Genomic DNA, 25,944 nt, shown 5'->3' with positions numbered 1-25,944 from the left:
GCAGTAGAAAGTGGTGTGTGTTATAATCCCGTCTGCCTCGTCTCTGATGCAGGTGGCAGCCTGTGAGCTGCTCCACAGCATGGTGGTCTACATGGTGGGGAAGAGTGCTCAGATGGTGGAAGGGAAGAACAGCCTGCCGCCCATGTACAAGCTGCACAAGAGGCTGTTTCCTGTGCTGCTGCGTCTGGCCTGTGACGTCGATCAGGTATGTGACCTCAGGCGCAGGTCGCCATGACATGTTCTTCAACATCAAGGTTTACAACATCAAGTCTCCATCTCTCCTCCATCGTTCTTTGCTGGATTCTTTTCCTTTGTAAATAAAGTTAACCAGTAACAAACGGAGAGGAAGAACATTCGTGGCCTGTTTCTCTCTGAATCTGAATCTCTTTCAGGTAACCAGGCAGCTCTTTGAGCCACTGGTTATGCAGCTGATTCACTGGTTCACAAACAACAAGAAGTTTGAAAGCCAGGACACGGTGGCTGTTCTGGAAGCCATACTGGTGAGTGTCTCTGTCCTGTGAACACCTTCACAGGCTGGACTTTACAACAGGACATAAAAAGACTCCTGAAGACACATTCTGACGTATTCACCTGGTTATTCTACTCATACTTTTCTGTTTGTTGACTTGTTTGCTTTCGTTCAGGACGGTGTGGTTGACCCCATGGACAGCACTCTGCGAGACTTCTGTGGCCGCTGCATTGAAGAGTTTGTCAAATGGTCGATCAAGCAAACCACCCCCAAGCAGCAGGAGAGGAGCCCTGCCAATATGAAGTCCTTGTTTAAGCGGATCTACAGCCTGGCGCTCCACCCCAGTGGGTTCAAAAGACTTGGTGCTGCCTTAGCATTCAACAGTATCTACAGACAATTCAGGTGTGAGACTTCATGACTTTGGTTTGTCTCTGCAGACCCCAAAGACTCATCACAGTCCAGCTGTTGGACTGTGTTTGCTCAGTGCTGCTGTTTGTGTGTCTCTGCAGGGAAGAAAACTCCTTGGTGGAGCAGTTTGTCTTCGAGGTTCTTGTCATATTTGTTGAAAGTCTGGCTCTCGCACACTCAGATGAGCGATCTATGGGTAACTGCTCCTCCACTTCAGCTTTATAGACAGAGCACTCAGAGTTTCATGTTCATGTCTCAGTGATTTCTGTCAGTGGAAACTGGAGCTTCAGAAGCCTTTTTCTCTTTGACAGTGACAGTGATATATTTAGACTCCCGTGTTGTTTAACCATGAATTGTGAAACAGCTGTGTTGTTGCCTCTCCTCCGTCCTCAGGTACGTTGCCGCAGTGTAAAAGTGCCATTGATCATCTGACAAGAATCATCAAACACAAAGCTCCGAGTCTCAATCAGCACAACGCTAAGAGACGTGTCCCGAGGTCGGTGCACATGGAAATCACTTTATCTGTCACTTTAAATCACAGCTTAGACTAAAGAAATCATTTATAGTTCAGCTGTAAGGTAAAGTGTCTGTATTAAGCTTTAGTCCACGTGTGTGTGCCCAGTCTGATGTTATCATTTATATGTAGAAGTAAATCCTTCCTCCTCTTCCTCTTCCTCCAGGGGTTTCCCAGCCGATGAAAAGCTCTGCCTGTCACATGTGGTTTCATGGCTGTTGGAACAATGTGGTCGTCCTCAGACCGAGTGTCGCCACAAATGCATGGAGCTCTTCTATGAGTTTGTTCCTCTCCTCCCAGGTGAGCGGTCCCACCCACTGCTTTGTCCTCATGGGTCGGCCTGCATGAGAAGAAAACAACAATAGATGTGGTTTAAAGAATAAATAAATACATCACAGTAATGCTTAGTTATTTTATATTAAAACATTTAATTTAAATTAATTGGTGTGTGTGTGTCTGAACTCAGCAAAGAAGTCTCCACCTCAGTGGTTGGATGGCATGCTGAAGGATCACGGTGTAAGCTTCCTGGTCTCACGGTTTGAGGGCGGAGGTCTCCTCTCCCAGCCCACTCTCAGAGACCTGACGGGCCCGTTCAGTGTCAGAGTCACCCTGCAGTGGATGGACCTGCTGCTGGCTGCCCTGGACTGTTACAACACCTTCATCAACTTACACATAATCAAGCCTCAGCACATGCTCAGTAAGTCCTGTGTGTGTGTGTGTGTGTGTGTGTGTGTGTGTGTGTGTGTGAGAGAGGAGACAGGAGACAGTTAGTCAGAGACACAGCTACAGCTTTATCAGAAAATCTCTTTCTGTGGCATCAGCTGCTTCATGAGGCCTGAGCATGGTCACCACCTGTTTACCACACACACCTGTATTGTCTCTCTCGTCTTCTCTCCCAGGCTCCAGAGACCAGTCGAGCTTTCTGAAAGCTGTGCATTTCTTTTTGACTGAGCTGGCGACTCACGACGTGGCAGCGGCAGAGAGCTGCTTCACTCTCAGTGAGAAGAGCTCTCTCTTCAGCCCAAGAGAGGTGGACCAGTACAACTACAGCAAGTGCACCATCATTGTTCGCCTGCTGGAGTTCGCCACAATGATTCTAGTCCAAGGAGACCAGGAGTTTTGGAAGGTATCACTGAATCTAAGACACGGAGAAGGTCGTTATCCTTCCTCTGAAACCAGTGGTTTGATTTGCTGACCGTTTCCTAACTTCATTCACAGCACCTGGAACCAGATATTTTTTGTGCAGTTTTTTTTGAGTTGACTGCACTGGTGGTGTGTGAGCCATCTGCTGTTGGCTTCAACATGGCAGATGTGGAGGTAATGAAGAACCTACCAGAAGTGTGCGTCCCTCTGCTGAGGGCCCTGCTGACCTCCACGTACCGCACTCATCTCGAAAGCAGCCTGCGGACGAAGATCTCACGTAAAAGGTATGTTCACCTTCAGGTGCCACATTTAATGAGTAGGCCTTACGTTTGATTGTAATGGCTGAGACCTCCATGATCATGGATACTAGTGCTATTATTAACACTACTAACCAGTTTCTTCTTTGTCTCTAAATGTCTCTGTAGTATAGAGGAGCTGTGTGCTGTAGATCTTTACCACTCAGGCACCTGGAGCCGCCACGACCAGCTGGAAATGGTTCTGTCCTCCTGTAAGCAGATCCACACAGCCGGCTTCCTCAGCTCCATTCTGCACAGCCAGGTATTCGGGGTCAGATCGTTTTCACAATCGAAAACAACACATATTGACAAATGATGGTAAATAATGCATTTAGCTTAATGTGCTGATGACATATGTCGGTATAAGAGTGTAAACCTTAGATGGATTTTCCCGTCTTCATTAAAGGATTTGGCCTATTCCAAGTCACTTGGCTCCCGTCTTCTAATGACAGTGTATAAAGGCATAGCACCCGGTGAGGACAGGAAGGCGCTTCCATCCTTGGACATCAACACCAGGAGGGTCGCGGATGGCCTGCTTCAGCTCGCCTTTTCTCTCAGTCACCAGGTGCTGGAACTGCATTGGACATAAAGTCACAGTTTAAACACTGTAAAAATGTTCAGGCTACCACACGAATAACGTCTGTCAGTGTGAGGGGAGTGTTTCACTGTTGTGTTATTATTCCCGTGCAGAGTGAGCAGCTGGTGGACTTGCTGTTGAACACCATCATGCTTTCTGTGCCAGTGTCTGGAGGTCACAGCCATAACTTCCTGAGCTTCTCGCATGGCGAGTACTTCTACAGCCTCTTCCAGGTGACCATCAACACCGAGCTGCTGAGAAGTCTGGACACCACAGTGCCATGTCTCATGAGAGCTTCCTCCCAAAACCCCAGCATGGTAGCACTTCCTCATCTTTTACCACCTTTTTTGAGTTGGTTTCATTTTATTTTTGTACAAAACTTTATTGTTTTTTTTGTATATTTCTCACCAGGTCAGTGTGCTGCTGAACGGCATGCTGGACCACAGCTTCAGAGAGCGCTCTGTGAGGAAGACTCAGGGAAAACAGCTGGTTGAAGAGGTGCTAAGAAGGTGGGACAGTCTGCAGTCGTGGTGGGAAGGACAGTCTTCCACTCCAGAAAGCAAAACTGCGACTCTCCTGCTGCTCTGCAAGCTCCTACAGGTACAGCTGAGGTTTCTGCTGCATGTCCCCTTTCAAAATAACACATAACACCCTGTAATCATCACAATAATAATCCTCATCATTTATGTGCTGAAAAAGGAAACCGTGCAGTGCAGGCGTACCCACTGCTTTTTATATTTCCTGTGACTGATTTCATGGACATGTTTTCCGTCTCTCATCAGATTGACTCCTCCGTCTGCTCCAGCATCGACCACAAAGCGTTCAGGCCGGTGTTTTCCACTTTCACTGGGCTGCTGGTTGACATGAATCTGCCACTGAATCTCAAGGTAACGCAGAGGGCACATGTTTTCACACAGTTTACTGGATTACTTCAAACGACTTTATTCTTCCTCCTTATTAAAGGAAGCCTAAGTTTGGTCTGGTTTTCTCACCTGTTCAGAGTCAGGCCCTGTTGGTGTTGCCCTTCTTCACAACCCTCCCAGAGGAGCAGCTGGCTGAGCTGCAGAGGGCCCTCGACGCCCTCGTAGTGGCTCACTTCCCCATGCAGTCCGACGAGTTCGCTAAGGGCTCGCTTCACCGCAACAACTACATGGACTGTATTCGAAAGGTGAAGCCTGTGATTCAACTTGACCTCAGCTGTGACCTGAGGTTCTGCTGCAGTGGGAGAGAGGCTGAGCTGTGATTAAGGAGGGCGGTGCAGAGATACACTGACACCATTTCTCTTTAGACAGGTTTCAGTAGAAATCATTGCGTGAGGTTGTAATTTTGTGTTTTAACGTGTGTGTCTTTTAGTTGCTGGATGCCCTGGAGCTTTCTCAGAGTCCACTGCTGCTCAAACTGCTATCAGGGATTCTGTGTCGAGACAGAAAACACATCATGGAGGAACAATTCCAAACCTGCTTCCAGAGGATCGCGAGGCGGTGAGTAAATCCTTCACACCCCGCTGTGCTGCCCTCACCGAGCGTAACCTCGCGAGACTAGACAGCGAGATAACATCAAATGACCAACGCGAGGCGAGCAAGCTAAATTAAACACGCAAGCTAGCCGCTAACGTAAAATGCTAAAAACACAACACGCTAAACAAACCACCTAAAACTACACACACACACACACTACTCACAGACTGCAGTGGTCACAGGCTGAAGTGTGTGGAAACACATTCACCAACTTTAACAACGCGACTCTCCGTTACCGTCTTTACTCGTTCACTCAGGTAACGGATCTGAGCGGAGCGGCAAAGATGCCGGTTACAAGACTGACAAAAAGAGCGCTCACTCTGTCGCCGTTTGCAAAACCCAAGAAAGGAACAGAACACTCACTCTGATACAATTTTCATGAACTAAAGGAAAATATATTTTTAACACTTATGAATTTTAATATTATTTTTAATCTAAAGACAGCACAACCATTCTGCATTCATGGGACGAAATAAGGCCTGATGGGCTGAGCATCACAAGGTTTTACACACAGCACAGTTGTAGATGAACATTTAGTTTAGAATAACAACTGGAAACAAACGTCAGTGGGAGAGTCGCTGACTGAAGAGACCTGGAACGCTCCATCACAGGAGCTCCTTTACCGTGTCCACCTCCTGTGTCTGATCAGGTCCAGCAATGAGCGGCAGCTGCAGCTGCTCTGTACAGTATATGAGGTGATCCAGCAGGATGATGTGCCGGTGAGCTCCATGCTGCAGGCCGTGATGGAGCGGGTCCTGCTGCCTCTGGCCTCCCACTGTGGCACCAGGGCCCTGACTGACTTCTATGTGGCAAATGTCTCCAACATAATTGCTCTGCTGCTCAGTCGCTTCACCAAGGTTTGCTCCTCAACACTGTGACATTTAAGGCATTATCTGAAGATATTATTAACATAATAACCTCTTTAAAGCCAAATTTATGTATGAATTTCAGTCAAGTGAAACAGCGTTTGAGATCCAGTTGCTGAAGAAGAACGGCTGTTACAAGCTGATGGAGCTCCTGTATTCTCGGCTTCCCAAAGAAGACGTTTACTCCAAGGAGTCCCGCATCAATCAGGCCTACTGTCGCTCGGACAAGCCAGAGGGGAACGAGTTGTCCAAGACCCTGATCAAGTACGACTCTGACCTGGCACTGATGTAAAATACTCAGATTTTTTGCATGAATGAATAATGTTTAGTAATGGTATTCATTTCATAACAGGTCATGTTTTGAAGCGTTCACTGAAAACATGGCGGGTGAGACTCAGTTCCTCGAACTCAGGAGACTTTACCACTGTTCTGCGTACAACTGTGCCATTGCAGTCATCAGCTGCAGCTTCAGTGAGCCCAGATTCTACCATGGCTTCCTCTTCAGTGAGAAACCAGAGAAGGTACCAGCAGGCTTCTAGTATTATTTCCAGGTCAGCTCAGTGCTTCAGTCATCAGTCTTTTAGATTCCGATGGCGAGTGTGTTTTTTTTCTTTTCTTTCACAGAACCAGTTCATTCTGGAAAATATCATAGACGTTGAAAGGACCTACAACTTTCCAGTTGAAATCGAGGTATGTTTTTGTTTGTTTGTGTAACCGCTTATTTTAAGTTTCAGTCACGGTTTATTCATTTGTTTTTTCACCATTGCAGGTCCCACTGGAGAGAAAGAAGAAATACATCATGATTCGAAAAGAAGTGAGCGAGGAGAGCGGAGGTATGAAGATTCTCTGCTCTTTACAGTGAAACAGGATGTGATGCGTCTGACTTAGATCACATGTGACCACAGAGTCAGGCGGTCACTGCAGCGACTCACCACCTGTTTAAACGGTTGACGATGTGTGCTCATGTCATTTATGTTGTGGTTTCCATAGAAGCACCAGTTTACTTGTCCTCCCAGTCTTACATGGCCGACAGCAGCCTGAGTGAGGAGATGAGTCAGTTTGATTTCTCCACTGGCGTCCAGAGCTTTTCCTTCAGCTCCCAACACCCAGAGGGACAGAGACGCGCCGCTGTAAAACGAGTCAGTCACGTGACTGAGCTTCACATGTTTCTGTGTGATAATAGACACTGTGAAAACCAGTTTCATGATAATCTGGTTTTGCTGGTGATAAGAGGGTTTGTTGTGTGTAAATGCAGGAGACAGAGGAGGCAAACCCCTCCCAGGATGCAATGGTGGATCTAGAAATGGATGAGCTAAATCAGCACGAATGCATGGCAGCCATGACGGCTCTCATTGGACACATGCAGAGGAACAACATAACCCCCAAAACTGAACAGGTTAGTGGACGCGTCATAACGCCATAACATAAAATTAGATTTAGTCACTTTCTTTCTTTATCGTCTATAGATATGACTGTTGCCTGTTCTGTGCTCAGAAGGTTCTTTGTTCATGAAACAGGGAAACATGCCGAGTGAGCTTCCTCCATGGATGAAATTTCTACATGGAAAACTTGCAAATCCAGCAACGCCTCTGAATATTCGACTCTTCACCTCAAAGCTGATCATCAACACAGAGGAGGTGAATGATTCCATCTAAACAAATAAACCATAGTTGTATCTGAAAATAAATGAATATGATGATGCTGTATCTTCCTGTGTGTTCACTTTTTGCCCATGGATTTATATTTTGCTGTTGCACCTGTCCAGGTGTTTCGACCGTATGCGAGGCACTGGCTGGGGCCGCTGCTGCAGCTCGTTGTCTCTGGAAACAATGGAGGCGAGGGGATCCATTTCATGGTGGTGGACATTGTGGTCACAGTGCTCTCGTGGACAAGCCTGGCCAGTCCCAAGGTTGCTCAGACTTTCATTTTAAAGGCACCAAATATAAATCTTTAACATTTTTGTCGTCACCTTGTGGCACATTTTGATGGAATGAACATTTTCTTTTAGTCATTATTGAATTGTATTATCATATAAACTTACTATCAGTCACTAGTGGATTATTAGCAGCAGTATTCTGTGTGTCAGGGTAACCCCAGAGATGAAGTGCTGGCCAACCGGCTGTTAGAGTTCCTGATGAAGCACAGCTTCCACTCCAAGAGGGCGGTTTTCCGACACAACCTGGAGATCATTCGCACTCTGGTGGAGTGCTGGAAAGACTGTCTGCATGTCCCCTACAGGTACTACTCACACACTCATCTAACCATCGATGTGCACCAGGTCAGTGGAAACAGCAGGACACAGTTCTGCAGTACAGAGGATGGGAGGCAGGTGTGGGACCTGGTCCTTTCAAATGTCTGTTGTTTTCAGTTGTAATTCAACAAATGAATTCATGTATTTATTAAATGAACTGGTCCTGATCTTCATCTCTCTTCTCACCTCTGCAGTCTGATATACGAGCGATTTTGTGGCACCGACCCGAACAGCAAAGACAACTCGGTCGGACTTCAGCTGCTGGGAATCATCCTGGCCAACAACCTGCCTGCTTACGACGCCTCCTGTGGAATTGAATATGAGAGGTAAAATATGTGGGGCAGCTAAATGGCAACGTGCTCTACACTGTGTGTACACACAGTACACTGAAGTAAAGTAACAGCCATGTCTGAGCAGTGTGTTCAGTGTGTGTTCAGGGTTTCTGTTGTAGCACACACACTTCCATCTTGCAGAGTGTTTTAAATCATTTCTGTGTGGTGTTTTTTTTTTCAGGTACATCCAGTCTCTCACCAACAACCTGTCCTTTGTGAGGTATAAAGACATCTACTCAGCCGCTGCTGAAATTATCGGCCTCACCCTGAAGAATATGACTCAAACAGACAACGTATGAGCCTCGACTCAGTTTTACTGAATTAGTTTTACTCCATGTCTGATGGGAGCTCTCAAAGCTCTTATTTTTCCATTTATACATTTATTACACGAACGTCACCCATAACTTTTTTTTGTTTTGTTTTGTTTTTAATTCTCGTCTCAGAAACATCAAGAACTTCTGGGTCTTGCTGCAAGTAAGATAACAAATCTGAAGAAAACAGACCTGGATGACAAGTTCATCATCTGCTTGAACAAAGTGTCAAAGCACTTTCCTCCGTTTATGGATCGGTGAGTTTAAACTTCCATCGTATTTATTTTTCTGTGTAATATAACTCATTTTTGTCAACGAGGAGCATTTTATGTGAATTGAGGTTTAAAATGTTTAACTTTTTAACTTAATTTAATATTAAAATGTTTTCAGGTTTGTCAACTATGTGTTCTACCTGCTGCCAAAGCTGCACGGCGTCTTGAAGACTCATTGTTTGGAGTGTGTGCTGAGCCGAGCTGACGTCATCCCGGACATCTTCCTGCAGCTGAAGTCCACAGGCTTCATTCAGATGATGGGACATAGGTAGGTCCTGACCACACTCTTCATGATTGGATGTGTTTGGTTTTTCTGTGCTGAACCATGTTTCTGTGCATCGCTCTGTCGTTCTCTCAGGGATGAAGGGAGACAGAGAGTGTGTCTGGATATCATCCTGAAGATTATTGGCCTGCTGACTCCAGGTCAGCTTCAGGAGCTCCTGGGAGCTGTGACAGCGTATGTGTCCCATCCTTCACCAGTGTGCAGAGAGAGGATGTACAGTATCCTCATGTGGATCCAGGATAACTACAGGTGAGGGTTTCCTCTGTTCTCAAACAGATCATCATATTCTGCTTTTGCTGTTTGCTGTTTTTCTTTTTTACCATAATGCAGTTGTGTCAGTAAAGTTTTCTGACTTGGCTGCATAATTTTAACAATTAACCAACAAAGAAATTCCAATGGTTCGAATTCTTCATCAAAATGGATTTACCATTGCTCATAACTTTTTATTACATTTCTTTTCATGGGGACTGGCCCACATTATTCAGGGGTAGTGACAGACTTTGTGTTGCTTGCCGTTTATCTTCAATGATAAACTGTTCTATTCGTTGTTCCAGTGACGCAGAGAGCATGGAGGACAACACCTCAGTGGAGGTTTTGAACGCAGCTAAAGAAACACTGCTTCAGGGACTGTCTGAAGAAAACCAAGGCCTCCAGTAAATACCCACTATTATTCACTCACCCTCATTATAGGTTTTATTTATTTCATAATCTCTCTTTATATTATTCTCATATTGTGCAGGGAAGTATAATCCCATTAACTCACAGCAAAATATTTAGTGTCTTATTTAAGAAGAGCCTCCCTGTCCGTTATGTTTTCAGGCTTTATGTTTGTAACTTCTGGAGTCAGGAGAAACGTCTTCCCACTGCGACCCTCGACCGGATGCTGACGGTGCTTCGGTCTCTGTACTCATGTCAGATAGAAAGGTGTTTCTTAAGCTTGGTGACCAACTTGCTGCTGGAAATGACCAGCCAGAGTCCTGACTTCAAACGAAACATGTTTGAGTATCCTCTGTCAGAGTGTACCTTCCAGGTCAGTTTCAACTGATCTAGTTAGAGTTATTTTTGATTTATCTGTATGTCACAGATGAGCCTGATCTGATCCATTTCTTTCTTTAGGACTACGTGATTGATTCTAACTGGCGCTTCAGGAGCACAGTGATGACTCCTATGTTTGTTGAAACCCAAAGTTCTCAAGGCCCAGAGAGCGTGGCGGCGTCGCAGGCTGCAGCCATGAAGGGGAAGCTCAGAGCCACTCAGACCTCGCTGGAGTTCACCCAGACACAAACAGCAGGCACGGCTCTAATTCTACAGTGTCCTGAATGAGTTACTCATGACACTCATACTTCTGTTTCAAGAAGCAGGGAAAGTTGCATTCACTGGGCTCACACTGTTTTCATGTATTATACATGCGCTTTGTCTGGATAATAAATCTTCTCCACATGAAGTTGTACAGTTTGGTTCAAAGCTCTAACATTTAGTGAACACACACGTAAACGTTGTTGTTTTTCCCCCAGGTCGACGTACAGCATATAACTGGCTGACAGGCAGCAGCGTGGATACACTAGCAGAGCACACACTCGGCTCTGAATCTCTGTCCTCACTGTTGGTGTTCGATAAGAAAGCAGAGAGGCAAGCGTCAGCGAGAAGGCCAGTGGGGGAAGGTTTTGGCCTGAGGCGCCTCACCGCACCCACTGATGAGGTGGACAGCCGCACCAGAGGTTAGACCCAGATAGAAATACACAAGAGCCTGTTCTAAAATGCTCCTGTCAATGATCTGAATAACTTCTGTGTTGAAAACCTCATGTGCAGGATGTTTACACATTTCAAATGAGTTAAAGTTCTGTTATCGTGAATATCTTTCATGTCCGTGTGTCAACAGCAGAGAACGAGCAGCGTAACAACATCCTGAGACTGAGACGCAGATTCCTCAAGGATCAGGAGAAAGTCAGCTTGAATTATGCACAGAGAGAGATCCAACAGCAAAGACAGAAGAAGGTATCAAACAGACAGCAACCAACACACAGATCCATAATGATTCTTAGTGCAGTTCATCTTTGAAATGTTGGAGACCGGCACAGAGAAGTTTCAGGACTGATTGATGTGTAGTCCAGTTCATACTGTGAGCCTACAGCGTCTCTGACCGTCGGCTCTGTTGGTGTCCACAGGAAGAAAAAGCAGATCAAAGGCTGCGGAAAGAGGGTCAGGTGACTCTTTATCGTAACTACAGAGTGGGAGACTTTCCAGACATCCAGATCCCGCACAGCAGCCTCATCGCCCCCCTTCAAGCACTAGCCCAGGTAAGACTGCACCTGCTTCCCGTGTCCTTCCCACTGAGGGCTCAGGTTGTAAATATACTGTCATTTGTGTTTTTCTCTTTGCATATTCCATCTAGAGAGACCCAATTCTGGCCAAACAGCTGTTCAGCTCACTGTTCGCTGGGATTCTCCAAGAAATGGAAAAAGACAAACGAGGGGAGAGTGTGAGGATTAAGGAAGAGCTGAGGTGCAACATGAATTCTTTCCTGAGCAGGAGTACGCTGTGCTTCCCTCCGTTCATCGCATGTGTGCAGGTATGACCCTCAGCAGCTGCTGTAAATTAACATGGCGTTCACAGAAAGTGTCAAAATAAAAGCAGTTCAGTTACTGCAAACTGTTCTTATGGCCTGAGAGAAAACATCAGATTTTTATCATCAATATTCCAGTTTCTTCTGGAGTGTTGTCTTTTTCATGACTGATGAAGCCTCCTCCACAGCACCTCACTCTGTGTATGCATTTTCTGTGTTGTGCCACATTTGTCAGGACATGGGCTACCAGCACAAGGAGCTGCAGCAGCTCGATCCAGGTGCCGTCAGCTCCACTTGCCTGATGAGTCTCCAGCAGCCGTCGGGCATCCTGCTGCTGGAGGAGAGCTTGCTGCACGGCGGTGTCCAAGACCAGCCTCCTGCGAAACGGTCACGAGGACGCAAAGAAATCCCTCCAGACACCAATAAATGGATCCACCTCGCAAGGTATTACAGCACTAGGTCTGCTGTTCACACTGATCTGTTAAGGACATCTTCTGGTCAGTTTCCTTTTCCTCGTGACAGTTACACTGACAGTATGTACGTTTCCCCTGGCCCTGCTCGTTCTGAGTGTCACTGTCACTTGTGGATAACTGTAACTGCTGTAGCTGAGTCTAACACTGTTCTGCAGGCTTTACAGATCTTTGGAGGATTATGATGTTGTGCGCAGCATCTTTGGTGGTAAAGTTGGGACCAAGTCAATCACCTGTGCTGCACTTCAGGCTGAAGCCAACACTGACTTCGCAGAAGCTGTGAAGCTTTACAATCAGGTATATAAGTCATGGTCTCTGCTGCCATGACAGCAGAAGCTGGTGGTTGGTTCCTGATGGATTGTGAAAATCCAGTAATGAAATCTGACAGTGTATAAGCTGCACAACAACTTACTTCCTGTCTTCCTAACTGACAGGCCCTCAACACTGAGGACTGGAGTGATGGTGAGCCCACTGACTCTGAGAAGGACTTCTGGGAAATAGCAGCTATGGAGGCCTACGGCCATCTGACTGAGTGGAAGTCTCTTCAGTACTGCTCCACTGTGTACATAGATGAAAACTCCCCAGCCGACCTGCAGAGGATGTGGTCAGAGCCTCTCTACCAGGTAACACATTTCACAGCCATGCTCCAGGGAGGGCTGGTGTCCTGCAGGTTTTTGATTCCAGCCAAAGCTGCAGTCTTCCTCAGCCCTCCTTTGCACATGAACGTCTCTCACTTTTTGATAATGTTTGTGCACATGAGCTGTGATGCTATGCTAACATGAGTCTTGTGCCTCTGTGCCAGGAAATGTACCTGAAGCACATGATTCGCAGCATGTTGAAGCAGCTGCAGCTGGGTGAGCGGGACCAGAGTCTGCTCAGCTTCGTCGACAAAGCCATGAGGGTGGAGGAGCGTAAAAAGCTGCTGGAGAGTCATTACAGCCAGGAGCTGAGCTTACTCTACATCCTGCAGGAGGACTACGACCGCGCCAGATACTACACCAACTGCTCCATGCAGCTGTTTATGGAGGTCAGCTGTTACACAGCTCCTTGGGTCATTTTTAATGAATTCTCACTTTAAAGACTAAACGGTTGATGATGTATGTTGTGCATAGACAGTGTGTAGAAGTGTGTGCACTCCTCCATCTCTCTGCCTCTCACAGAATTACTCCAGTGTGGATACGCTGCTCACTCAAAGTCGGCTCACCCTCCTGCAGTCGGTGCAGGCCTTAACTGAGATCCAGGACTTCCTGCTGTTCATTAAAGGAGAGGGTGTGTGGATGTTTCCCCTCTGATTGGATTAAAGGTTTTTGTCCCAATCTCAGAATTTATCAGCTTTGGTTGTATTTCTCTCATTAGTGTCTGTGAGCTCCCTCAAGTGGCTCATCAGATTATGGACTGAGCGGTATCCTGATGCGAATGTGGATCCAGTGAACGTATGGGATGATATCATTACATCTCGGTAAGAAGAACCGGTTTATAACATTTTGCTTACAAATCTTTGAAACTGCCAAAATAACAAAATGTGACACGGCCTGAAATTTGATGTCTACGGTTCAGATGCTTCTTCTTGGACAAGATCAGGGAAAAGCTGAGTGGCCACGCTCCCGGTGACAGTATGGAGGTGGATGGTTCAGAGGACTCAGCAGGTGAGATCGACGCATTAGTGAAGGACTGCAAGTTCAACATGAAGCTCCACATGGCTGACAGCACACGGAAGCAGGTGGGGAAACCTTTCTTTTTCTTTTATTTCTGTTGGAACATGTAAACACAAACTCATCTTGGACCACTGATGTTGTTTCAGAATAACTTTCCTGTTGCGACCAAGCTGCTGAAGGAACTTCAGAAAGAAGCCAAATCAAACAGAGGCTGGTTGATGCAGTGGGTGCACAGCTTTTGCCGCTTCAGCCATAAACGCAGCCAGGTCCAGGGTCCCGTGGAGCAGATCAGCACCATTCTGAAGACTGTCCCACTCCTGGGTAATAAACTGAACAAATTCAGACATACAGATGAAGTAACATACACACAGGGCCAGGCGTGACTCTGGATGGTGGTGTTGCCTGTTGATATGCTTCATGTCAGCCCTGTATCTCTGCAGAGGACCTGCACGCAGACTGTGAAAGCGCCACATCTAAAGTATTCAGAAACCAAAAGATGCTCCAGGGTACGTCTTTCCACATCCTGGCCACAGCTGTAAGCAGAAGCCCCTCGGTCCTGGAAACTATCGAACGTGACAAAGCAGAGAGAGTTGTCAGGCTTTCTGGAGCAGCGTGGCCCATTGAAAATCCAAAGGTACTTCACTGATATTTTCAAATTTGAGTGGAGCAGGTGGTATTTTCACCTCTTTGAGTTACTCATTGTTATGCAGATATCAAAATGTGCATAAGCTGCAATAAACAGCAGCTAAACATCACTGATCACAGCTGATCACATCCAGTTCATCCTGCTTTGTAGTTTTTAGAAGATGCTAAAGAGAAGCAGATGAAAGCGCTTTGTTTACCCTGCAGACAGTGGAAGTGGGGCTGCAGGTACAAGCACTGAAGTTTCTGTGTGACGCGACCAGAAAAGCTAATGAAGAGCTTCAGTCTTACACGGAGGACTGTGTGGAAAGCAGCAGCATCACAGAGACATACATGGCTTTGGCTAATTTCTGCGACACACTGCTACGAGAGGAGGAGCAGAGGGATGCTGGTGAGTGGTAATAACATCAGTAACTAACTGAACAGACTGCTGTTACAGCGTGAGAACATACACCTCTTACACCTTCATGCCAGGAACCCAGAGATCTAACAGTTATCACGTCAGACGACATAGATAAAATCCTCTGTCACATTAAAGGTTATATTGTGATTGATGCTGTGATACAGATGTTTTTCTGATTGAATAGAATGTCTGGTTTTAGAGATGAACAAAAAACCCTGACAAATCAAGGTACTTTATCACACTGATGAAAAAATCATGCAAATCCAGTAAAACAGTCCACAGAGCACAATCCTCATACATGCAGAGAGATGGTTTGCTCTGTGTAGCTGTGCTTTCTAAAGGTTGAAGACATTCAAAGCTGAGCTGTTCATTTCCTCTGCCTGTCTGTTTTCTTACAGAAAGCCAGTTTCCAGACCTTCTGACGCTGCCCGTCCACGTGGTGGAGAACATGCTCAAAGCCCTGAAGATGAACTCGGAGGAAGCTCGCCTCCGGTTCCCACGTCTGCTACAGATCATCGAGTTGTACCCCGCTGAGACTCTGGACCTCATGACGAAAGAGGTCAGTGTGTTAAGACCAGGGATGACCACATCTGTCTTTTGATTCATAGCAGTCGTTCTTTGTTCTGTGGTGGTAATGCATACGTCTTGTCCTTCTGTCTGCAGATGATGTCAGTTCCCTGCTGGATGCTGATCAGCTGGATCAGTCAGATGGTTGCCCTGTTGGACAAACCGGAAGCTGTGGCAATGCAGCACTGCGTTGGGCAGATAGCAGCGTGTTACCCTCAGGCCCTGGTCTACGCTCTCATGATCAGCAGCGAGAGTTACCAGTTTGAGGACTCGGCCACAGGACACCAGCAGCGAGAATTTGTCAGCAGGTGAACAGGCTGATGTTTTGTCTGGGGGACAAAGAAAAATTACATCATAGTGAGTTTTTTGTTTTGTTTTTTCCTTGTTTTAATGAATATTGTGTCTGTGTCAACAGGGTGAGGAGCACGCTGGATAAGAGAGGAGCTGTGAAGAACTTTGTGGATGCACTGCAGCAGTTCACAAATCCAGAGATGATTTTTAAGGTAACGAGCTCAACCATGAATCAGTCAATCAATCGGTCAAGCTGCACTCTGCGTGTCTTCGTCCTGTTATTGACTGTTTTCGTTTGGTCCACACAGGACTGGTGGGATTACGTGAAAAATGAACTGGAAAAAACGAGTTTTGACAAGAAGCGGATGAGCGACATGTATGACGAGATGCACTCTTGGCTCGGGGATCGTAACGCAGATGGTCATGGGATGTTCCGCAAGAAATTCATCCAGGTTTGTGGTTTACTTTCATCATTCATGAGAAAAATACACGTCATTCTTTATCTACAATTCTACCACCTTCATTCCAGTGAAGTTAGCTGATACACCAAAAACCAAAAGCACAGGAGAATGAAGGAGTTCAAAGAGATTCAGGACCCCACAGCACAGACTTTGCTCCTAAGCAGCTAAACATTGTGTTACACTCGTGTTACTGTGGTTTTCATCTCAGTCATTTTTCTTTGACTCAACAGAAATTTGCTAAAGATGTGGAGAAACTGCTGGGAGTTAAAGGCAGCAAGCTGTTTGAGAAGAGGAGAGACAAAAACTTTGTGCAGCAGGTGGATATTCTGGCAGCATCCATGCGTGGGTTTCAGACGGAGCCTGGGAACCTGAAGGAATACTCTCCCTGGCTCAGTGGATTCAAAGCAGATCCATTCAGCAATGAGCTGGAGATCCCAGGTCAGGTCAACTCCACAGAAGTCAGGGGAATCTCAGGCCTTGTTAGTATCAATGTCTTGTTTATACCAAAATCTTTTCTTCTTTTCATAGGACAGTATGACGGCCGATCTAAACCTTTGCCAGAGTATCATGCAAAGATAACAGGCTTCGATGAAAGGGTAAGTTTTTATTGTAGTTCACTGTAAAACAGAACAGTTGAAAGTTCATTTAGCCTGATATCATCCTGTGTGTAAGTGTGAAATCCCTGTGCAGGCTGACCAGTAAGCTGGTGTGAATTTATACCCTGCAGGTAAAGGTCATGACCTCCATTCGTCGTCCCAAGCGTCTCATCATCCGTGGGGATGATGAGCGGGACCACCCGTTTCTGGTGAAGGGTGGGGAGGACCTCCGCCAGGACCAACGCATTGAGCAGCTTTTTGCGGTCATGAACATTTTGTTGAGTCACGATGCTGCATGCACACGCAGAGGCTTGCAGCTCCGCACCTATCAAGTCATTCCCATAAATACGAGGTACTGGCCATCTGTCCCTCCACGTCTCTGTCCTTAGGATTAAACTAACTAGTACAACTACGTCTAACATGCTTTCATTTTCTTTGAAAGCTGTATCTGGTGTGATAAAACCATAGACTGTATAAAACATGGACGTAGCATCCGTGACGTCACCCATTGGTTTCGGGGAGTCGGTTCTGTGACCAAACCATGGGCATTGGAGCTGCGCCATCTTGGATTTTAGTGGGAGTGTACTTTCCATATTTGGCGGAGAGACGGTTACTCTACGGGTCACCCGGCCGAGAACCCGTCCACTGAGCTCGGTGCGATATTTAATATTTACCGGCTTTCACCGCTGCCTCTATCCACTATTCACTTACAGTTACAGCAGCACACAAAAAAACAGCAGCCGCTTACTGACGGAGCTGCCCTGTCCATGCAATGTCGGACTTTTTAAACAGAAAAATGAGACCAAATTAAATTGTAGCCTAGTATTCACACAATAAACGGACTCTGAGAGTCCGTTAGCTTATGACAATGAAGTCATAAGCTAGCGGCAAAACATGCTAATACATGCTAATTAGCGCAAACTTCCATGTAAAATAGTGAGAAATTTACTTACCGAAAAAACTGCCACACAGACTCCTTCGACGGTCGGTTAGTACAGTCTACACTACAACAAGCCATACTGTCACAGAAACCTATCCGAACATTGGCAAACAAGCACGGACACTGCAGGCCCCGTCAACCGCTGGAGGTAGCCGGAGGCCTCTGGATGTAGCCGCCTAGCCCAGCCGATGCTTTAGCAAAGAGCTAACTGTCAGTGCCTGTCTATGGAGCTGTCACTCAACGTAACCTCGACCTAACTTATGTAAGAATTTTAAGCCTAAATAACACTGAAACGGTTGTGGTACAAAAAATAATAATTTCATTATTTACTGGGATCAGGGCCGATCATTAGCATCTCTTGCTGTTGTACAAGACACTGCAGGAAATTTAATGGTGGAAAAACGACCAGAAACTTTAATTAACACTTCACTGCCTTTACAGAATCGGTCTGATTGAATGGATGGAGAACACCTGTACTCTGAAAGAGTTCCTGTGTAGCACAATGACTGACGAGGAAAAACAAAGTGCACAGAGGTACAGTATAAACACCTGACTCCAATTACCTGGATCGTCATCTTTAGTATTATCAAACTTTTCTCTCTGGAGTGTTTGCAGAGTTTCTTACAGTACTTTAAAAGGAAATAATGTTCTAATTTATAATGACTTAAGTCTTATTTTTTTCTATTCAGGATATAAACTAAAGTATGATGAGGTGCTGCTGTCAGAGGATTTTATCTTTTCTTGAATTTGTTTAAAAAATGTATGAACAACAATAAGCTGAAAGTAATCAATACATCTCCACTGTGCATTATAAACCAGTGATATATAAATTTTATGATCATAAATCAAAGTTATTTGATCATAAAAGAAAGACAGTGGCATTTATAAAGACTCTCTTAGATTACTGTTATATTATTGAGTGTAAAGCTTTTTGCAGAAATTTTGAATTATCATGTGCTTTGTAACAGGTGGTGCACTTTTTTTTTAATGAAGCAGGTGATTTCTTCTTTTTAAGGTCTGCTGAAGCCTACAACAAATGGCTCTCAACCATTGATCCAAATTCAAAGAAGCGTGGCATCGAACTCTATGGTCTGGCTTATATGTAAGTCTCCTAAAACACAAGTTACAGCTTGTAGTTATAACCGATTGATTTAAATGCTGTTGATTATAATGTTATAGCTCTGGTTTTAACACTGGTCCTCGTTTTCACCCAGCCATGAGCTTTAATGTGTTTCTTCTCTGGCAGGAAAGCGAAACGTGCTGATACAGTCAACAACTTTTTGAAAGTGTCTCAGTTTGTGCCCAGTGATCTCCTGAAGTGAGTACAGAATCTCTGAATGATAAATGTGCTCCCGAAGCTCAACACGTACAGTAAAACCTTTTCTCTTCTTTGTCGTGCAGGAGAGCTTTTCTGAAGATGTGCAACAGTCCTGAGGCCTTTCTCTCCTTGAGATCTCACTTCATCAGCTCTCATGCTTTGCTGTGTGTGAGCCACTGGATTCTAGGTATTGGAGACCGACATCTCTCCAACTTCATGATCAACATGGAAACAGGAGGCATGATCGGCATCGACTTCGGTCATGCCTTTGGTTCAGCCACGCAGGTTAGTCAAGTGAAAACACCAGGAGCATTTAAAAAAATGAAAGAAATTTTGTGACACATATCTGAGTTGTGAGCAGTGTGATCACAGTGACGTGGGTCTGGGTTTGAACGTACAGAGAGTGGAGCACAGCTCAGGTTCATGTCGTGACCTCATCCAGAAAAACGGCAACAAAACAGGTTTAGGCAAAGTGACTAAACGTTTCCGGACTCTGCTCCCAGCACACAACCGGATCACACCATGATTCCCATACATGGTATGGGAAATAAATCTTGTGTTTCCTCACAGTTCCTCCCCGTGCCTGAGCTCATGCCGTTCCGGCTGACCAGACAATTTGTGAATCTGATGCAGCCGTTGAAGGAGTCGGGTTTGATCCAGAGCGTCATGGTTCACTCCCTGCGAGCCTACAGGGCTGAGCCGGACCTTCTGCTGAACACCATGGACGTGTTCGTTAAGGAGCCCTCGCTGGACTGGAAGGTAACATCAGTCCTGCAGAGAAGCAGAATCTCTGGGGATGTCAGCAAATTAGTGAAATTCAAAATGTGCTGAAGATGGAACGCGTGCTATGAATCTGATCTTTTCTCTTGTGAGTTTTTCTAACAAGTGACAGCAGCTTTAGAACCTTGTTCCCCAAAGGCAGACATCACTGAGTGATCATAGAAAATGTGTTAACCTTACTGTTTTTATCTTTTCCTTCCCTTAAACAGGAAGCGGTAAATGAACTGCAGCAGAAATGACGTTTCTGATCCTGTTCCACAGAACTTTGAGCTGAAACAGCTGAAAAAAGGAGGCACGTGGACCGAGAACGTGAACACCAAAGAAATCAACTGGTATCCGTTACAGAAGGTGAACTGTGCCAGAAGAAAACTAGAAGGAGCAAATCCAGCTGCTATAACCAGGTATGTCATTAAATCATGATGCAGTCATTATGATGGAAGTACTGACTCGACTGTAGAACTTACAGTTTTAAACCAATGATATTACTGTGTGGTTTCCATTCCTTTTATTATTTTAATATACTGTTTCCTATGAACTTGATTCTGCCTCAGATTCTCACTGGAACCTTCATGGATACTTCTAATTTTAGGTTTAAAAATAAAGAAAAAACATCAAACGTACCATAACTGGTCTTCAGAAAGACATTTTACTTGTGTTGTGATTAGATGTTGGTTTATTTTGTCAGTGAGGAGCTGAGGCTGGGCTTTGAGAAGGACGCTGCGTTCCAGGGGATGCAGTCTGTGGCCTTAGGGACGAAGGAGCACAACATTCGTGCCAAACTTCAGGCTGCAGGCTTGTCAGTGGAGCAGCAGGTGGACTGTCTGCTTGACCAAGCCATGGACCCAAATGTGCTTGGCAGGGTTTGGGTGGGCTGGGAACCGTGGCTCTGACTGTTTGACCAGTGAAATGTTTCGAAATACTTGTTCACCGTTAGTGAGAAACAAGTTTTATCATAGATGAACGGACGTTTAGATGTTTGGAAATGTGCTGGAAAGGAAATTCATGGCCTTAACAGATCCCTGTAATCTCAAATGTTTCCTCTTTTGAAAACCTGTGAAAAATAATTTTCTTGTGTTGTGGCAGAGTTTGTTAGGAATGATCTGCATGTTCTCTCACACTGAACACCAAGAACTTGTGTCAAGAAATCTAATTCTGGAAGAAGGATGGAAGTAAACAATCATTAGCATCATTTATCAGTATCTTGTAACTTTAGTTAAAATTAAAAAAAAAGTGTCAAACTGCAGCTAAAAGGTGCTCAAGAGTCCTTTATTTTAAAAGCATTAATCTTTAACAAGGCAAAGACAGCAGTTACTTTAACAGGTTATCAGCAAGCAACTCAAGGCTGGAAAGCCTGTGTAAGATTATTCTGACAACACAAAGGTGCAAGTACATCATCACATTCAGTCATAGTCACTGATTACAACTGAGTAATGTAAGTGGCAGATTTTTTACACAAAGTTAGTACAAATGTGAATTTCTTTACTGTTTTCTCTAATTCTTTACTGAGACAGTGAACATGGTAATCACACCTGACACATGAGTGTGTTAACATTGTCATTGGGAGCATTTTATAGCGCTATTAGCAGTTAGCTCAGTGCATTGCTGTGCTTGAGTATGACGCTGCTAGCATGGCGGTTTCCTCTTAGTTTTGTTGTTTTATGAGATATGAAATATTAGGATTATCCTGTGGTTTCGTCTTCACACAGAGAACCACAAAATGACTTTATACTACCCCCTTTGTACACAGTGGACCCTGGGGTGTGCTGCAGAGATCTACTGTTTCAATCTCTCACGTGTGGAGTGCCTTTTGTTATTCGGGCTAGGTCTACGCTTTGCAGAACCTCGTGAGGTCTTCTGCCGAGACCTACTGTTAGCAGAGTGCTCTGGGATTGGCTGCAAAGATTGACTTTGTGCTGGGCGTCCATGCTTTTGATTCCGAGATCTATAATCGTTAACGATCACTGGCTTGCCATTATGAAATCGATCTGGGGTTTGGGTTCTGCGTTCAGGGTTCAATTGGAGGCTCTTGTCACTGTCTAAGCTCGTCTCACAGCGCTCACCGTAGTACGGGTACTGGCACTCACACATTGCTATGATGGTGCCTGACACAACAACACATTTGCCCTTTTGCCCACAGTTTAATTTGGAGCAGGGACTTTCACCCATTATCTCTTCATCACTTTTGATAAAGACCATAAAGTTTCCGAAGCCACATGTCCCTGTGTAGAGGGAGGCGGCTGAAGATGAAAGAGCGCTTTCTGTGAGTTCAGAGTCCTCATCATCAGGAGCTTTCACTTCACTGGTGGACGTTTGACTCTTCCTTTTAAAGGCATGGACTGCTGTGTATGTCTGAGACAAGCTTTTTCCAAAAACCTTTTCCTTACATTTCTCTAGTTTTGCTGCTACATTTATACAGATTAAGTTCCCATGTAAACACCTGTTAATAGCCTTCTTAACAGCCTCAGTCTTTGTGTAACTTCCTTTCACCTGTTTGGCTACAGCCACTGTAACTGCTCCTCTCTGTACCTCAGTGAAGCCTGATAAAACATGTCTTTTTAGTAATTTTGGCTTATGCTTTGAGTTTTGGGTTGTAAATGCAACAACCATCCAGTCATACCTGTCATACGTCTGTTCCAGAAATTTCCTGATACTGTCTGCTATTTGTTGATGATTTCTGGTGTCATCAATACGCTCAAAAATGTCCCTCTCTATGAAGGCAGCACTGTCAGATAAACATTGCTTCTGTGATGTGATTAAAGCTGAGGCAGCCTCGGACGCAATCTTATTGGCGGCATCCTTCCTGGCTTTGGTGTTTGTGCCTTTGAACTGATAGTACATTTCATTGAGCATATTGCCTTTATACATAAGTTTGTTCAAATACAAAAACTGGGCTTTAATATCTTTTTCATGACATCTTAATCTGTCAGCCAGCAGGTCTCCAAGGTTCTGTGTTATAGATCCTGGTTTAGCCGTCAGGTATTGGTGCAGGACCAAGGTGTTGTCTGTGTACTGACTGTAAAAGGTGAAGAAATTCTCCTCCTTGTCTTTGGCAGTTGTTTGTTCAACACCAAGCGTGAGCTCATTATATTTAACCCAGGCTCTCTCTATACTGTTCACTGGTGTTTGGAAGGCAGCAGCTGCCCAAGTATCCCACTTCACTTCTGTTTGAAAGGTATCAAACTTAACATGAAGAGCTTTAAGCTCAGATTTGACAGGGTCCAGTGGGTCTGCTTGTGGTGTTAAGTGCTGTAGGGTTCTCAACGCTGCAGAAATGGGTGGCCCAGCTCCTGGTATCAGTGCTGAAAGGATAGCAGCTATTTCCACAAATTTACCAGAGTTTTTCTTTAACCAGTTGCCTAAATTTTTTATCTTGTGTTGACTGCCACGCGATTCCTGGTCCATTTGCCCCTCATCAAAGGAAGGGCTCGTCTCTGGTGGAGCGCTGAAGACCAGGAGGCAGGAGGTCACCAAGAGCAGGGACAGCAGGCCCAGAGACGACATGGCTAACAGTACACACACACACACACAACGTACAAACACAACATGACAGTCATGTTCACTTCAGACACTTTTTACTCATTCTTCCTCTGCTGCCTCTGCTTTACTGTACAACACTTTACCAAACTCAGCTCAGTATTTGTCTTTAAAGCAAGATGAAGAAAGGTACGGTGGCCCTGAAAGCTCAACATACTGCAACCAGAGAAAACGATGAAGAAAACATCCTCAACAGTCTGACAACTACAGAAAATACAGGCAGGTACAGAACTGTGCTGCATATACTGACACTGCAATGCTGCACAACACAACAGAAAAGTAAAGTGACGAATGTAAAAGATATTCAGCTTATTTTTCGTTTTCCCTGGAACGTTTTGTTCAGCTCTGTTGTGTTTTGTATAAACTGGGATTATCTGTGTTTAGGATGCACATGTTTTGGGAGTCAGAACAGTCATAAGCAGGATTGTGTGATGTTGCTGTTTGATGTCTCATCTTTAATGTTGGAGCTTCCTACCTGCACAGGAGGTCAATAATATAAAAAGAGAAGATGCATAAATCTGATGCAGCAAGAAAAAAGACAATGAACCTAATGAAGAGTCATTTTATGGCTCATATTCTCATTTTGACAGAAGAGATGGAAACTATCAACAGAGAGAGCAGACCTGGGAGGAGGCTTGGAGAGACGATCTGCCCGTGGTCCTGATGCTCAGGAGGCTGATTGGTTGCTGCAGCGTTGGACCCTGGGAACGGTCAGTGAGAGGGATTTGGTTGGTTGGTCTGGAGTCTGTTGAAGCTTTAGATCTATAGACCCAACACTGCCCAGCTTTATAAAACTCTGAGAAGGTCCGCCTCCTTCTTCATGAGGCAGTTTTCATCAATTTTTAGCCTGACAGAGCTGGAGAGGGGTGGCTTTACTTTGTACAGCAGAAAAAAAAACAAGGGAAGAAGAAATAATGACTAAGCACTTGCTTCACCAGCTATAGGACTAATACAGGTGACATTCTTCCTCTCTGACATGATCATTCACAGGGTGTTTTCACCTGTTTGTGACAAGTATCTCATGGTTCAGTTTAGCAGCTACATGTTTTCACTCTGCACAGATTCAGGTTTTAGCATCAGATGAAAAAAGTGTGGACTGATCTGGACCTGACAGTGTCCAAACTGGGCCGTGAGCTGAGTTAAAGCTGTGTGTTATGGTGTTAGTATAATTACAAACGTCCTCGTTCGTAGCTCTTTCTTTAGTTTTAGCTTTGCTTTGGTTCACATGTTTTCCAGGCTCGTTTAAGCACAAACATTTTCAGTATCTGTGAAGACAAACAGCTGGGATTTTCTTATTAAAGCAGCTCATTGAGTTTATACACAAATTGTCTATTGATACATCCTCACATTACTTACAGTGATGTTTCTAAATTATATTTCCATGTACTGTGTCTGTTAATAAGCCTTTGTTTGGTATTTCTGTGATAGCTGAGCATCGTAATGGGAGACGAGTCATTAGTCAAGGAACGTTCAAATCAAGAGTTTAAATTATTTAAAAGGATTTTTTAACCTATACAGACAATTTAATCCCAGTTAACATACGCAATGTTCCATTTAGCTCAACCAGTAAGCTGAAGAGCCAACGCTCCATTACTGAGTCGTTCTACAAATCAAAAAGCCTGAGGAGTTTGTTTAAATAATGAAAAATCAATTTGTTGTGAATTGATTTTCTATTAAATGTCTTGTCAGTATATTTGAGAGTAAACATTTTTCCACATTTTTCCTTATGATCAAATCAGACTTTGATCATAAATAAGAAAGTTATTTGAGTGTAATGTAACATGACATATTTAAGCAAAAATTCACAGATTCTGCAGCTTTATTTGTTTCTTATTATAGTTAAATTTTCCAGTGTTAAAAAAAAAAGCAGAACTGTTGTCACCTTTGTGTAAGGCAGGAAGCAGAGACTGCAAAAGCAGAAGTGATGAAGCACTTAGTGGTTCCTGAAACGCTTCAGATCTGATCTGCAATCTGTTGCTACAACACAGCAAAGCTCTGCTGAACACTTTGTGCAATTTGATTTTGTAATATCTGAAGAGCCACTGTGAATGTAACTGTATCACATCAGAAAACAGTGAGAAAGAGTCCAAACCCTCAGATGTTTCATTTACTGTGATGTTAAAGTGTCTCGTTTGGAGACGTGAAACATTAATTTTGGAAAAATGGTTTAAACGATTAATCGATTATCAAAACAGCTGCAGATCATCTGTCGACTAACTGATGCAGGAGGATCTGATGTTCACTGATTCTCTTTGACCTTTACAGTCATCTGTACATATTTGTGGCAGCTGCCTGATTTTGTGAAGTGTGTGATTAGAATATTAATGCATATTATACAAATATTAAGTAGAGGACTGATTTTAAAGCGGCACCCTCATGGTTAAAGGACAGATCCCGTCCACCCTCCAGGTTCCATGTGTCAGTGTAAAACCTGAATCCTGATCTCAGGTGAGCGGCAGTGAACTGTTACTGAACAAAACACAGA

At 44.6% G+C, this 25,944-nt stretch overlaps 1 protein-coding gene across 1 annotated transcript in view; it reads left to right on the top strand.

Moving 5' to 3' along the window:
• prkdc (protein kinase, DNA-activated, catalytic subunit) overlaps nt 1-21,286 on the top strand; it is a 28,348-nt gene extending 7,062 nt beyond the window's left edge. The window contains exons 25-86 of the mRNA XM_041065995.1: nt 53-205; nt 393-500; nt 645-871; nt 979-1,073; nt 1,271-1,373; nt 1,558-1,691; nt 1,858-2,088; nt 2,291-2,517; nt 2,610-2,818; nt 2,960-3,092; nt 3,237-3,395; nt 3,521-3,724; nt 3,819-4,007; nt 4,190-4,294; nt 4,408-4,575; nt 4,761-4,888; nt 5,574-5,781; nt 5,876-6,054; nt 6,143-6,311; nt 6,415-6,480; nt 6,560-6,623; nt 6,781-6,929; nt 7,046-7,186; nt 7,308-7,427; nt 7,556-7,699; nt 7,877-8,028; nt 8,236-8,367; nt 8,555-8,666; nt 8,817-8,941; nt 9,075-9,224; nt 9,315-9,488; nt 9,794-9,892; nt 10,059-10,269; nt 10,356-10,530; nt 10,754-10,957; nt 11,119-11,234; nt 11,405-11,536; nt 11,632-11,808; nt 12,038-12,246; nt 12,431-12,569; nt 12,707-12,895; nt 13,075-13,299; nt 13,433-13,541; nt 13,629-13,731; nt 13,830-13,992; nt 14,074-14,248; nt 14,368-14,561; nt 14,777-14,960; nt 15,371-15,531; nt 15,636-15,847; nt 15,955-16,042; nt 16,139-16,282; nt 16,522-16,729; nt 16,820-16,887; nt 17,019-17,239; nt 18,269-18,361; nt 18,843-18,929; nt 19,074-19,145; nt 19,229-19,430; nt 19,716-19,904; nt 20,187-20,326; nt 20,611-21,286. Coding sequence (XP_040921929.1) covers nt 53-205; nt 393-500; nt 645-871; nt 979-1,073; nt 1,271-1,373; nt 1,558-1,691; nt 1,858-2,088; nt 2,291-2,517; nt 2,610-2,818; nt 2,960-3,092; nt 3,237-3,395; nt 3,521-3,724; nt 3,819-4,007; nt 4,190-4,294; nt 4,408-4,575; nt 4,761-4,888; nt 5,574-5,781; nt 5,876-6,054; nt 6,143-6,311; nt 6,415-6,480; nt 6,560-6,623; nt 6,781-6,929; nt 7,046-7,186; nt 7,308-7,427; nt 7,556-7,699; nt 7,877-8,028; nt 8,236-8,367; nt 8,555-8,666; nt 8,817-8,941; nt 9,075-9,224; nt 9,315-9,488; nt 9,794-9,892; nt 10,059-10,269; nt 10,356-10,530; nt 10,754-10,957; nt 11,119-11,234; nt 11,405-11,536; nt 11,632-11,808; nt 12,038-12,246; nt 12,431-12,569; nt 12,707-12,895; nt 13,075-13,299; nt 13,433-13,541; nt 13,629-13,731; nt 13,830-13,992; nt 14,074-14,248; nt 14,368-14,561; nt 14,777-14,960; nt 15,371-15,531; nt 15,636-15,847; nt 15,955-16,042; nt 16,139-16,282; nt 16,522-16,729; nt 16,820-16,887; nt 17,019-17,239; nt 18,269-18,361; nt 18,843-18,929; nt 19,074-19,145; nt 19,229-19,430; nt 19,716-19,904; nt 20,187-20,326; nt 20,611-20,815 — 9,552 coding nt within the window. The 3' untranslated portion in view covers nt 20,816-21,286. The remainder of the gene's footprint in view (nt 1-52; nt 206-392; nt 501-644; nt 872-978; nt 1,074-1,270; nt 1,374-1,557; nt 1,692-1,857; nt 2,089-2,290; nt 2,518-2,609; nt 2,819-2,959; nt 3,093-3,236; nt 3,396-3,520; nt 3,725-3,818; nt 4,008-4,189; nt 4,295-4,407; nt 4,576-4,760; nt 4,889-5,573; nt 5,782-5,875; nt 6,055-6,142; nt 6,312-6,414; nt 6,481-6,559; nt 6,624-6,780; nt 6,930-7,045; nt 7,187-7,307; nt 7,428-7,555; nt 7,700-7,876; nt 8,029-8,235; nt 8,368-8,554; nt 8,667-8,816; nt 8,942-9,074; nt 9,225-9,314; nt 9,489-9,793; nt 9,893-10,058; nt 10,270-10,355; nt 10,531-10,753; nt 10,958-11,118; nt 11,235-11,404; nt 11,537-11,631; nt 11,809-12,037; nt 12,247-12,430; nt 12,570-12,706; nt 12,896-13,074; nt 13,300-13,432; nt 13,542-13,628; nt 13,732-13,829; nt 13,993-14,073; nt 14,249-14,367; nt 14,562-14,776; nt 14,961-15,370; nt 15,532-15,635; nt 15,848-15,954; nt 16,043-16,138; nt 16,283-16,521; nt 16,730-16,819; nt 16,888-17,018; nt 17,240-18,268; nt 18,362-18,842; nt 18,930-19,073; nt 19,146-19,228; nt 19,431-19,715; nt 19,905-20,186; nt 20,327-20,610) is intronic.
• Nucleotides 21,287-25,944: the final 4,658 nt, after the last annotated feature.

Source organism: Toxotes jaculatrix, chromosome 20 (genome assembly GCF_017976425.1).
Source record: "Toxotes jaculatrix isolate fToxJac2 chromosome 20, fToxJac2.pri, whole genome shotgun sequence".
Classification (NCBI taxonomy): domain Eukaryota; kingdom Metazoa; phylum Chordata; class Actinopteri; family Toxotidae; genus Toxotes; species Toxotes jaculatrix.
Note: the sequence above shows the minus strand (reverse complement) of the source record. Positions and strands in the feature narration are given on the sequence as shown.